Genomic DNA, 13,070 nt, shown 5'->3' on the forward strand with positions numbered 1-13,070 from the left:
CCCGCAAGCCAAACATGGTTTGGAGACATTTTTGAGGTCTCTTCTTCGGTCTGACAGATTTGCTAATAAAACTCTGATAGATTTGCAACACTAACGCTTAGGACTCTTTTTATCAATAGGATAAGGACTAGTGCCTAGTGTGACAAAAAAAAAACCTTTTGCTCTGAACAAGTCCCTGTATTGTGGGACGAAACACATTGGCTGGGTCTTCATTGTCATAAATGTGAAATGATCAATCAAAAGAACGTATATAATGCTTAGACAAGACAATCTGATGCTTTATTGTTTTTTTTTCTTGATGTAGTTATTTTGATAGACTTACTGGTATTTAGAATAATGTGACTTGAACAATAAGGTTTCTTTGATTAACTACTCAAATAGACTGTGCTCCTTTTTAGGTCTCGGCTGAACGCGCGGAAGCGCGTCTCCGCCGAGAACCTATTGTTGGCGTGTCTCCTTTCCAGGAGACAATCCTGGCCGCGCGCATCGCCTCGGAGGCGATTTCAAACGAGCCCACGAACGCGCTCGCTGTGGGCAGCTGCTGTCGCGCATTCTCTCAGACACACACACAAGCGCCCATGCACGCATGCACATACAGCCCCCCACACACATACACACGCACACAGACACACGAGTGCTGCATTCCCCCCCCCCCCCCGTCGCACACATACAAGGTCACCAAGACCCCCCCAGCTCTTTTTAACTTACCGGGCCAATCTCGGGGGACTCCGCCGCTGCAGCTCTTGCCAGCTCCTTCCACGGGGCTCCCTCTTGGTCAAGGGAGCCCCGCAACACTCGCCTAACCTCCTGCTGGCGGCCCGGCTCACAGGAGCCCCGGGCCGCGATACGCATGCCTCCTCTTCCGGTCCGGACGCGGCCCCGCCCCAGTCACAGGCGACATTGCCTGACTTCCGGTGGGTGCGTAGATTTCCGTCTTCTTTATTTATGCCATTTTATATAGCGCAGACTTTACCCGAAGGTGTCAGAGCGCTTCACAAAAGGACCAATAGTGATACACGAGGAACAAAATACAAAAACAAACCATAAGTTACATGGAGCAAAGTGACACTAGTGAGCAACCAGAGCAATCGGTGCATTACAGGAGAAAAAAAAGTGATATGGGTGCAGGTTACAAAAACGTACAAAATACAAGTAGAAGTATAATACTGCAATAAAATGCAGACACTCCAGCACAAGAACAAACGTTACGTAGGCAAAGGTGGCACTTGTGCAAGTATCTAAAACAAACAAAATGTGCGAGGTAGCAAACAGTGAGTTACAAGCCAAAAGTGACGTGTGCAAGTTCCAAAAGGGTACCATACACAGGTATTGGGATATTACTAAACTAAACAATTAAACTATCAGAACACACTGGGGAGGAGGTACCATAACCCTGGCCAATAGACTTTCCAATAATGGGAGGTCTTCCTTCAGACGGAGGAAAGGGTGTGAGTTAGACTTGGAGGTGTCTTTGGAGGAGGAGAGCTTTAAGGTCCAGTTTGAAGGCCTGAGAGGACTTCTACAAAAAGCTTCTTTATTTGGGGGAAGTTTTCTACAGCGCGAACTTGGCCCGAAGGCATCGGGGCGCTTTACACGAGCATCAGTTGCATCACCGAGGGACTCATTAATTGGAAGTTTAGTACGGGAGGATTAAGCGATTTGCTCAGAATCCGAGTATGATGAACGTCGCCGCCGAGACTCGAACTGCTTCCCCCGCGTCCAAGTCAATAGGTCTAGCAGTTAAGCCATATCCTCAGGTTGTGACCTCCTCCTTGAAATCAGCTTCATATGAGGACAGGTAGCCGAGTGTGGGCTGCAGACAACCGACCGAGAAGGTGGGTTAGCCATGGGTAAAGCACTCCAGCCTGGCCTCCCAAACACCACATCATGGGCCCAAAGTTCAAAGGTGTCACATAGAAAAAACAATGGCATTTATTTAGGGATAAAAAAAAAAAATACAACAATTATGAGCAATGCCAATAGCTCTACCTATAATATTGCCGAGACCATTGCATTGTAAATGCTTGTTCTATAAGTTTTGTGAGCTTTACCTTTGCGGTGCTCTTAACGGTTGACCCTGAAAGAGAGCATGTCCTAATTAGGAACTATACAGTGTGTTGCATTTATATACCACTACCTTTTTTTGTATTCTTGAAGGCAGTGTGAAGTGGCTTCCACACATTGCAGGGATGTATTGAAACTTTCATTTTTGTATGGGAGCTTATGCTGTGGGCGTTATCTGCCCTCTGCACAAGCTCCCATAGGAAAATGGATGTTTCCGACCGCACTGTGTGTGGTCGCATCCAAATGATGCAGTCGGAACCGCCGACCTGAAGTCCGTCGGTTCCCAATACACAACATTGTCTGGAGGACGCAAGGCCGCCCAGCATCGCAATCAAGGCCTTAGTTACAGGTGCCACTTTGTTGCTCTGTCTAGATAAGCTTTGTATCTGAATCTGTGAATGAAGGGTCTGAAAAGAAGCCTAGTGTTAGTTAATTTGTGGATATTATAGCATTCTTTTTAAGCCCATGTACTGCTGGACACTTGTACAATTTGATGTTCTAGACATCCAAACTACTTTGTGATGGTAAGTTAGGCGCGAGTTGACCTGGCAGAGGAATATTGCTTTGTCACACGTAGAAAGCCCAAGCATTTCTGGACAATGCCAAACCAGTAGGTTGATCCGCTTTAAAAATGGTTCTAAGTGTTGAATAAAAACACGTATTCCTGCCAAAGGCGCATACAAAGCTTCTGGATACGGGCAATCTTGAGGACTTGACGCTTCTTGTAGTTTAACCCTTTGAGTGGGTTAGATCTATGTTCCTGTGTGTTTGAAGTGAAAGAAATATGTCTAACTTATACTGTTAGGATGTTTGTTTTACTAGGATGTATTTTTGAATGGAAATATTCCCAGTTATCTGATACCTCTTAGATCCGCACATCAGTGTTTTCTGTTCAATTGGTGGACATGCCTGTAGTCATATCTGGAAAGTGCCATATTGATTTTAGAATCAGAGTAATTTTTAAGAGATCAACATAGAAGTTCTCCAAAGTGCAGCCTTAACATGGTAAGACGTTTTGTCCTTCACGCACATTTGGATATACTTCAAATATTTGATAATTTGCAACAAAATGTACTTCCTTACAGGTTTTTGGGAGGAGGAGGAGAGCCTACGCCTTCTACCTCTTTGTAATCCCACTGTAGCTTCTGTGGCCTAACCTTTTGTTATAACTGCTTCTATTTTCAGTTAGGAGTTTCTTTCCGTACGTATTTGTCTAGGATGTAGTCTGTTGCAGGTTCAGAGTCTGCATTAGTCTTCTATCACTCTTGAATTGGACCCCTGGGCTCTCTCCCACTGCTCAGCCCACCATTGCTTCCCAGCAAGACTTATGCTACAGAAATAACATTGCTAAACAGTTATTTTGTCAAAACAGTACTTTTATACGTCGTTGAGAATGAGAGAAGTAATTTCTTTGGTTATTGGAACTTTTGCTTGCAAGTACTGATGTAAACTTTACACAGGGAGTCTTGTTTTGCAGTCTTTGGTCCAGCCCATATATTTCTCATTGTCTTGTCCCACGCATAGATTACCAAGCAATATTTTCTACACCAACCTGAGGACTCCTAAAGGGAATGGGAGGGGCACCTGCCATTGGCACATGGGAGCCCATCTTGACTGTGGTAACATATTTGAAAGCTTGACAATAAATGCATTCTGTTTTAAGGCAGACTGGCTGATGTGCATACTTTTTGTAATCTGCATTGTTTTCCTTGTAGGTAAAACATATAAATTGAAGTTCATCTCTAACACAACAATGAAGAACCGGATTAAGTTGACATGGGAGTGGTACCGTCCCCAAGACTTCAGAGATCTTATCAGCTTCACAGTTTACTACAAAGAGGCGTAAGTATCTTCTCTTCGGTGGCTGGTGATGTCATTCAGGACCAACCGCAGGAGTGTGTTGGGTTTCCTCGTCAAACATTGTTTGCTTTGACAGACATTACTTTAAAGTGAGTTTGGATTCTCCCGCGAGGCACTGCTTGCTTGCTTCCTAGACTGATACATGCCTGCCTTGTTTTGTTTGTCCTTTATCGTTGTATTCAATAACTTTTATGTATTGGAAACGTCAAATTCTGTGCGGTTTGCAGCTGTAAAATGTCTGTTATTCTTGACCGCTAAAGAGTTCTCGAGCATAGTCTCTTACATTTCTGCAGAAAGATTGCACTTACACAGTTAAAACGGAGACAATGCAACAAAGTTCACATGCTTCCCAAGCAAGAACACAATACTTTAAAGACGAACATAGTTTGGTAGTAAAGTCTGTTTAGAGTAATAAGGTTCTCATTATGCAGGATTCCATCAGTGATCAATAAATATAACTAGTGATGATATTTGAATTGAATCATCCTTCCTTTTTATAAGGAATGGCAAAATTCATATATGAAAAACAGGCTTTAAAGATCACATTTTGTGTTTTTGGCATTTGATAATTTAAACTACTCCATCTCACTGAGTCTCAGTGATGTTTCTGGTTGAGTGTCCTTCAAAAATACAAGCATATCCGCTCCAGTACCGTCCTCAAAGGGCAGTTGATGAAGGGATGCTTTTTGGTTGAGCCACAGTTGGTTGCCAGTTAAATGCTTCTTCAAAATATAAAACAACTTACTGCAGCTTGCTGGAAACACATGGAAGAGAGTCCTAATTGTCATATGTGAGATTGACGTATTTCTGTGTTTGTAAATTGGCCTAAAAATAAAAATGTACCACCTCCAGACCAGCCCGCCAAAACTGGAATTGCATCACTGACCAGGATTGGAACACTGCTCTCAATAGCCACCGACCCGAATTCAGCAACAACCTCCCTGAAACCATCAAGAATTTCAACGGTTAGCTCATCTCCTACGCTGACTCAGTGGGGAGGTGTCGCTGAACGGTGTGCATATCCCATTTGTACCTTTAAGCGTGATCAAGACCAAAGACAATTAAAAGGGGTAATCCAAATATCATACAGAAACCCAGTAAATGGCATCAGATTTGGCTGCCTATGAATTTGGATAACATTCGAAGTTGCCCATTTTTGTGACATCAGCATCATTGCAATTTCTGGTTTTGACGTACCAGAAATATTATTTTCCTTGACCTTTTGAAAATGGGTGACCATGTCCTGAGCAAGACTACTCCTCGGGTCTCTACACCCAATTTGGGATGTCAGGATACAGACCGTTCAGTGGACCTTACTTGAGACGTAATGCCCGATCTCTTCTGCAATCTATAGCAAAAGTATTACTAACAAAGGCAAAGAATAACAATAAATGTTATAAAGGGACTGCCGTGAGGTCCAGGGATTAATATTACATCATACACCTTTCAACTTAACCATCAGCTTTTAGCTTGCATTGATGTGCAAGCCAAGCTCTTAAAAGTAGTTTGTTTTTTTCTGACACTACTATGAGAGCCAGAAAGTGGCATTGTGGAATCTTAGAAGGGGTGGAACTCTGCAAGGGAGATTTCCTTTTACCACGTAGTAGAAACACATTTCAGATTCCCAGGATTTTCTTGACCTTTATGAATCCTATTGAATTCAATTTGATCCCTGTGTTTCTTTTCAACTGGCACACTCACCAAGTGAGAGATCATCCTGAAATTAAGTTGAATGCTTAATGCCAGGTGTTCCCAAGATTTGTTTTCTCACACCATGTAGCAGAGACGCATACTGTTTGTAGCTTTCTATTGAGCTTTAATCTAGACACATGTTTTAAACGCATGGGACACTCAATGCTTTTAGTAATCTGATGTAGTTACAAAAAAATTAGATTAAAATAACACATTCATGCATTTTTATTTGCCCTTAAGGGAAAATTCCAGATGTCCCTGGTGCATTTTTATGACTGTCTCACCTAACCTGTGTCCCAACACTGCTCATTGCTGCTGAGATTGTACAAGAAAAGCTCCTTTCTGTGCAGGTCAAGATGGGTGTATGATGGAATAGACAGGTGGTGATTAAATTTCTTTGACCTGAGTAGCTATGGTGCTAGTTATGGTGCTTTAAGTTCAGGTGATCAAAAATTTCAGAGTTTTAATTTCTACAGTTCTGGATTTCGTCCACCCTCAATGAAAGAGCACTGTGGTAGAGGATGCGTCTAGTTCATAAAACGGATGCATCTGTATTTGCCAGTACATGACGTTAAATAGCATAATTATAATGTTTCCAGCCAGGAGTTTAGATGGCAAATACCTGAAGGAGACTGTACTTTTGTCAAGTTTTTGTAAATCCTAATCCTGAACTTGTGATTTGCAAGACATGGGCTGAGTGGCACCATTCATCTCAGCACCTGAGTAGTCAGGGTCTCAAGTTCAGGCATGATAATGAGGTGAGGATGACCAGTTGCACTTGGTATCTTTTTGAAAAGATTTAAAAGATTTGCTGATGCTCTCAGTAGAGCCATTCCTACAGAAAAGCATTACAACGTTTCCATTTTTTTTGAGGAATCCTAACCTCAAATAGATGGTAGTGTATCTCCCCCTTGAGGAAAGTGCCTTTTTAATGTGAGATTAGATTGAAAAAATCGTACTAAACTATTTTTTCTAAGTAGTTAATCGTTTAGTAAAAGAAGTCCTTTACAACTGCAGCCTACATTTCGAGGATATTACTACCAATGGATAGAAACTCATATGTTTTTATTGGAGTCTACACATATACACTTGAAGTAATAGGCCGCGTTAGTGCCAAGCAACTCTCAGCTGGCTCCTAGTACCACTGAGGTTAGTAATGATAGGTCTTTTTGCTACCTTGTTTTTCAAGGGGTAAATACGCTTTTCCTTTAGAAGTGGGTGACCCTCAAATTAGGCTGATGTGTCTTGGAAGTTTTAAAAACACGATTTGTATTCCTTATATGTGCACCAGTTCATAGCAATTCATTGTTAATTTAAAAGAAATGTAAATTTAATTTCTCATTTGTAATGTAGTTGCAATATAGTTGGTGTGCAGGCATATCATTATTTCATGTCTTCTGTAGGCTAGACGGACTCGTCACAACACAATGAGCATTATAAGCAGTCACATAAATGATCTCCAAAGCTCCATCCATCACAAGTACAACAGTAGCAAAAGTGCCCTGAAAAAGCAAAGGATGTATTGGCTTATTGAAAATCATTGATTATAGAAATAAGCTATAGAAATGTATAAATCCTACACAGTCGATTTGATGAATTGGGAATGGACGCATTACAGATTTGAACAATATTTACATTCTCCTAATTCGCTTATAAAAAGACTCTGGAAGGTTATTGTAGGTAAAAACACTACATTGTTAGAATAATGTTATTCAGATTTTGTCCCTGTTAAATCGAGATATTATATCACATTGATTTTGACAGTCTTTCTTCCACTTTCATTTGGCTATATTTGTTTTCCATAGAGCAGAAGGACCCGCAGAGATTTCATTGGTCTGCTTTCCATTTATAATGCGAGGCAATGCCTGATGCAGCCAAAACAGGGATGGAGCAGTCCCCCCATCTTGTTCCAGCTAAAGCATCCACAAAGCATCATGCTGCTGATAGTGGACAATAAACTCCACTATCAACCTTTTTTCTGATTACAGGCGTTCAAGAGCAGTTCCTGTGGTGGGATTGGGAGAAGATATGATAAGTTCTTATTGGTTGATTAGCCAGTCAGGAGAAATTCTCTTGTGCATAGGTCAGTTTTCCACAGAGATCAGAGTTGGGCCTACAGGAAGCTCGATGTTGCCAGTGGGTGATGTCTAAATAAACTATTCCCTAGAGACCCTGACATTCCTTAAATTCATCCAAGTGTACAACAAGATTCTAGCAATTTGTGATCATGTCACTAAATGGACTTAATGTATTTAAGCCTCCAAAGACTGCGCCCAACCATTTAGTTAGTTAAGATTTGTTAGGCCTTTTTCTTGGATTGAAGATGTTAATTGTTGCGCCTGACTTGAAAACTAAAATAAGAGAGGGTTCATGGATCATTTACTTGAAAAATGTAATCCGTGATCTTTCGGACAGAATCTCTAGGGGTGATGCATTTGTCAGCAAGCAGGTCTCCTGAACACCTAAGTTTGACTAGTATAGTATCAGTTTTCTGCATATGTACAATGTATATTGTCCACTTATTATGGCTATCCAAAACCAGTATTTTCTTTCGCTTTCTTTTAAATCAGTTAAATCAGAATGAAAAATTATGCTGGACAAGCACCATGGCAGAAAAACCTTTTGATGTTTCCTTTTAAAATGAAGGCATGGCAGGCAATGAGGTCATTTAGGCTGCATTCTAATTACAAAGTCCATTTGATACTGTTACTTTAAGCATGCATACCCGTGTCAATCAGATCCCCTTCATTTTTCCCCTCTGTTGAACAAGAATCCCTTAGTTGACTGTTGACATCAGAGGAAATGTGGGCTTCCCTTTTAAATGATTTGCACATCCTGTGAACCAGACATGCATAGTTGATGGAGTTCGTGCAACAGCGACACTAACTTTCACTTTCAGTTACCCGTAGCACACTTTAAAGAGCCGGAAAGGTCCAAGGAACAATAACGTGCGCTGATTGCAACCCAAGCAGGGGCGGCAGAAGGCAGCACAAACATCAATTTGAAAAGTGAAAGACTAAGTTCAACTTCACCGCAAAATAATTTCATCATCTTTTCAGCGAGACCCTGGTATCCTTGTATCAACTATGTGAAGGCTGACCTTGGTAGGTCCACTGTGGGACACACTATTCTCTGAGGGGCACGAAAATGCAGATGATCTAAAATAATAGCCATTGGAGGGAAATTATACAGAGTGTTTATCCTTAATTGATTTAGGCTATCATATGTCTTCTGTGAAATTTGGGGATAACAGAAGATCACTTGAACACCGGATACACCCCTCTGAATTAAATGTAGGCCGCTGCTGTGGCTATCTTCCTTCATTTATTTGATAGTCCACGCTGCACTTGTGATATTATCTTTATAGGAGACCCTGGATATACTGCCAACTCCTACAGGGATTAGAATGAATCAAAGTTTCCTCTTTGCTATTAGACTCTTCACTGATTGTTTTCTTGAAATACATAGTGAGAGTTTCGTCTTGCTGAGCTGGCCCTCATGGTGACATTTTAGGGGCACAATTAAAGTTCTTTTTACTCCTTTCAACAGTGTCCTAACTGGATGTGTATGGACGCAAACAGCTAGTGTTTATGTGACTGGATATCCAAAATGGGATATCTGGGACAACCTATTGGTAAAGGGGATGTGATAAGTGTTTCACTGACCGTAGCCATAGCAGTTTACAGAGGGGCATAACAGAGGCACCTGTGTGGTGTCCCCAGGGTTTCTTGTTTTGGAGGGGGCCCCACCCTTCAAGTTATGCCATTGCATACCTTGCAGTGTGTGCGTGCAATGGCGTGAAATAATAGTGAAACGCTAGGGAAAGCAACTTGGCTTTCCCAAGCACGCCCCTGCAGCGTAGGGGGACCAACCATTCAGGGGCCCCCATTGAGCCCAAAACCAATTGATATCTATGCGATGTGGGAGCCACTGTGGTCCCTCATCACACAGTTGTGGGGGACGGGGCGGGGGAATCGGGTCATCTTGCGTTATGCTACTGCTGTTCATTTCGATTTAAATAATTTGGCTTTTAATATATTTAAATAAATGTTTACGAAGCCGTGTAAGATGGAGACTCAGCTTAACGATTATTTATTAGACTCCCTTAGATATTTTAAAGCCATAACATCAACCTATGTATATGACAGTGGTTATCGAAGTTCAAGTTTTAAAAAAAGGATGCCAATGACAGTTGTGCAGTCATTAGAGGTTTGTAGTGAATATTATTCCCAGAGCTTACTAATATGCTCATAGCTGCGTAAATAAATATATTGCTGTGAAAAATTGGTTAATGAGCAAGCCCATTCTGCTCTTGAAACCAGGTTCGGGAGCATAAAAAAAGACCACCATGGTTATAAATCCACAGACCATCCGAGTTCAGTAACTCCTCAAATTCAGCTGCAAAGTTCTAACTCCTACTCACCTCACCTTCTTTTTTTATAGACCAATTCAGAATGTCACTGAGTTTGATGGCCAAGACGCCTGCGGCTCCAACAGCTGGAACATGGTGGATGTGGATCTCCCACAAAACAAGGAAATCAACCCTGGTGTTCTGCTGCAGGGACTGAAGCCCTGGACACAGTATGCTATATATGTCAAAGCAGTCACTCTAACACTTATGGAGAGTAACGACATTCATGGAGCAAAGAGCGAGGTTATCTACATACGCACAAGTGCAGCAGGTACGTACAGCTACAGTTTGAGATCACAGTGCCATTGTCGTCTTTGAATGAACCTAATAAACTAAAAAGCAATAAAACTACTATAGGCGTGTGCTTCTAAAATTACTAGTTCATAGTAGGAGACTTGAATTCGCCTAATTCATACAGTTGCACTGCATTGTTCACAAATATCTCCATCTTAGTTTGCTATATAAAAATTTATTGTCAGTTGGTTTTAGTGAGGTTTGACTTTGTTCTTCAGCATCGTCTTATTCATAGTGACATTGATAGTTGTTTAAATATCTCAAAACACTGTTATATTTTCATATCGTTTATTTAATGAAAGTTTACAAAACTCTCTGAATAGCTTTTTCTATGCAAATCGAGCCATATTATCACAATATTATCTTTTTTGAAATCTCACACATTCTTTCTCTTTTTAACTGGTTTTTTAAAAGTGCTTTTTTTAAAGGTCATTTATTTATTTCTGCTACGTAACAGTAGATTAAAGGTACAGGTCATAGATATGTCTATTCTCTCTTCATAATGAAAGCCTTCAATGCCTTAAGCTTTGCCGTCCCTCGAACCTCCACATAGTACTCTCCCTCCCATGCCTTTTATAAGAAAGCAGTCACTAAATGAGGCAAAGATCTCTAGAGCCCCTGATTGTTTCTTTAGACCCAAATAAAATATTTTGTTTAATTTGGTCAACAATGTCCAGTAATCTTGTGAAAATAGTATATCAGCAAATGGCCAGGAATGGGCACCTAGCAAACATGCAGAGTTTAATGCCTTATCCACAAATATGGAGGCCCCCGTTTCTCGTCTATGGAAGATGTGAGCTAGTGATCACAGATTGCTTTGAAATGCTGTAAACATAACCTAGCTGAATGTAGCCATTACAAAATACAGTTTAAAATATCGCACTATAAAAACCCACCTGTTTGCCTCTGCTGACTGATTCTCCTTTTTCTCAGCATCGACTTGTTGTGTTGTGGTACTTGATCAGGCGCCAGGACGCCCCTTCGCTGGGGCAGCTGTGCGCCCAATAAAAGTTATTAACATAACATAACATAACTCCACTGACATTCCTAGCCGTCTTAGATCTGATGGGGAACTGCATTAACAAATTAAATCAACTATGGATTATTATGCCTAGTAGTTGAAAAACGCTTAACATATAAGTAGATGGTTGGTATTGATAGTCATCTAACACATGTCCTTTTTGTTGATTAAGCCCACTGCTTTCATGTGTTTCAAAAGCTGGTGCACCTGATTAAGCTTAACGCCTTAACCGCGGCGTTTTTTCCGCCGCGGTGCGGGCGTTCTATTAGGTGGGTTGGGCTGCATCGGCTGTTGGCCAACGGCAGCACTAGCAAGGTAGTGCTCCCGTCGGCCGTTGGCCGCAGCGCGCAAGGGGTTAATATGCCCTGTCAGATTTCCTGGTCCAAAATTCCTAGACAGATTCACTGCCCAGGCACTGCTATTGAAGTGCATCATAATCTCGAAATTATCTTGGGTAGATTTTAATTTTCTACAAGCAACTCAAAACGTTTATTTCAGGATTGTAATCATTTTAGATGTATGAAGCAATATAGTGTAAACCAGCCAATATCTTAAAATAGACCTCAAAGAAAGTTTGAGTTGCTTTATGTAAACCAATATCCTATCTATGCCTTTAGCTGAAGTATTTTAATAAATATGCATTTAGTAGAACAATACCCATGCCAAGTCTATTAGCCTCTTCTCAGTACAGGCCCATTAACGATGTTGGAAACCAGCAAGTAGTAAGCACCACCTTTTTTTTACCACGGCCTTCCTAGAGTCGTCAACTTGGCCGCAGTATTCTGTTGCACTTATGACTGCTTGAAAGAGCCCCCCTCCCCCATGGACATTATTGCTTAAATAATACTAATTAACCTTGTATAAGAGTGTTCTGATGCCCGAGGTGTTTTCCGATGTATTCAGTGTTGAGCCTTATTCCACAACATTTACTTTTCGTAGTACATTTAATTAATTTAAGACTATGGTTAATTGGGGGATATGTGGAATCTTTTGGTAGCTGTAAACTTCGGTGAGCTACTTATTTATACCGTACATGCATACCAATTCAAATTGACTTGTGCCACAATTAATCTTATGCATCCATCTCATTTTAATTCCCATTTCGGTAGTTAATGTTTTTTTTATTTTTTTATTCAGGAATGTGTTTTCTTATGTTGACTGTAGAGCATGAAATAAGCCAAGAATATGGTAACTTGAACATATGATTTTCTCGGGTTTAAATCTCCAGTACATCACTTTGAGACTATTTATTTTGTGTTTTTCTAGTGCCTTCTACCCCTTTAGATGTTTTATCTGCATCAAATTCCTCAACTCAACTGATTGTGAAGTGGAAACCCCCATCTCTACCAAACGGCAACCTGTCCTACTACATTGTGCGCTGGCAGCAACAACCCCAGGATAGTTACCTGTACTTACACAATTACTGCTCCAAAGGTAGGCGCAAGTTTAGGTTGAACAAACGTGGAGTCGTTTAGACTCTTTCCTCTTGGTGTGCATTCTGAGACTACTTGGTGGATCTTGTTGCTTTAGCACTGTGGTCCATCAGGTGAGTGTGGTTACTGCGGGATAATATTGGGGCTGATGGAAGTATTGAATATAATATAATTTGTCTGTCTTGGGGGAAGGAATAGGCACAGATGCATCCACCAAGTTAAAAGTACCAGAGTAGTTTCATTTGTGTTGCACTTTCACCGAATAATCTTGAGTCGACGGATCTTGTCTCGAATT

At 41.0% G+C, this 13,070-nt stretch overlaps 1 protein-coding gene across 4 annotated transcripts in view; it reads left to right on the forward strand.

The window, feature by feature from the left end:
- IGF1R (insulin like growth factor 1 receptor) overlaps positions 1–13,070 on the forward strand; it is a 1,553,571-nt gene that overhangs the window by 907,775 nt on the left and 632,726 nt on the right. For all 4 annotated transcript variants that reach the window (XR_013608878.1, XM_078683133.1, XM_078683132.1 and 1 more), the window contains 3 exons: positions 3,780–3,906; positions 10,060–10,298; positions 12,609–12,776. Coding sequence is in view for 3 of the 4 variants with exons in the window: in XM_078683133.1 (XP_078539259.1) it covers positions 3,780–3,906; positions 10,060–10,298; positions 12,609–12,776 (534 nt within the window). In the remaining variant the exon portion in view is untranslated. The remainder of the gene's footprint in view (positions 1–3,779; positions 3,907–10,059; positions 10,299–12,608; positions 12,777–13,070) is intronic.

The sequence above is a fragment of the Lissotriton helveticus genome, chromosome 3_1, assembly GCF_964261635.1.
Source record: "Lissotriton helveticus chromosome 3_1, aLisHel1.1, whole genome shotgun sequence".
Taxonomy (NCBI): Eukaryota; Metazoa; Chordata; class Amphibia; order Caudata; family Salamandridae; genus Lissotriton; species Lissotriton helveticus.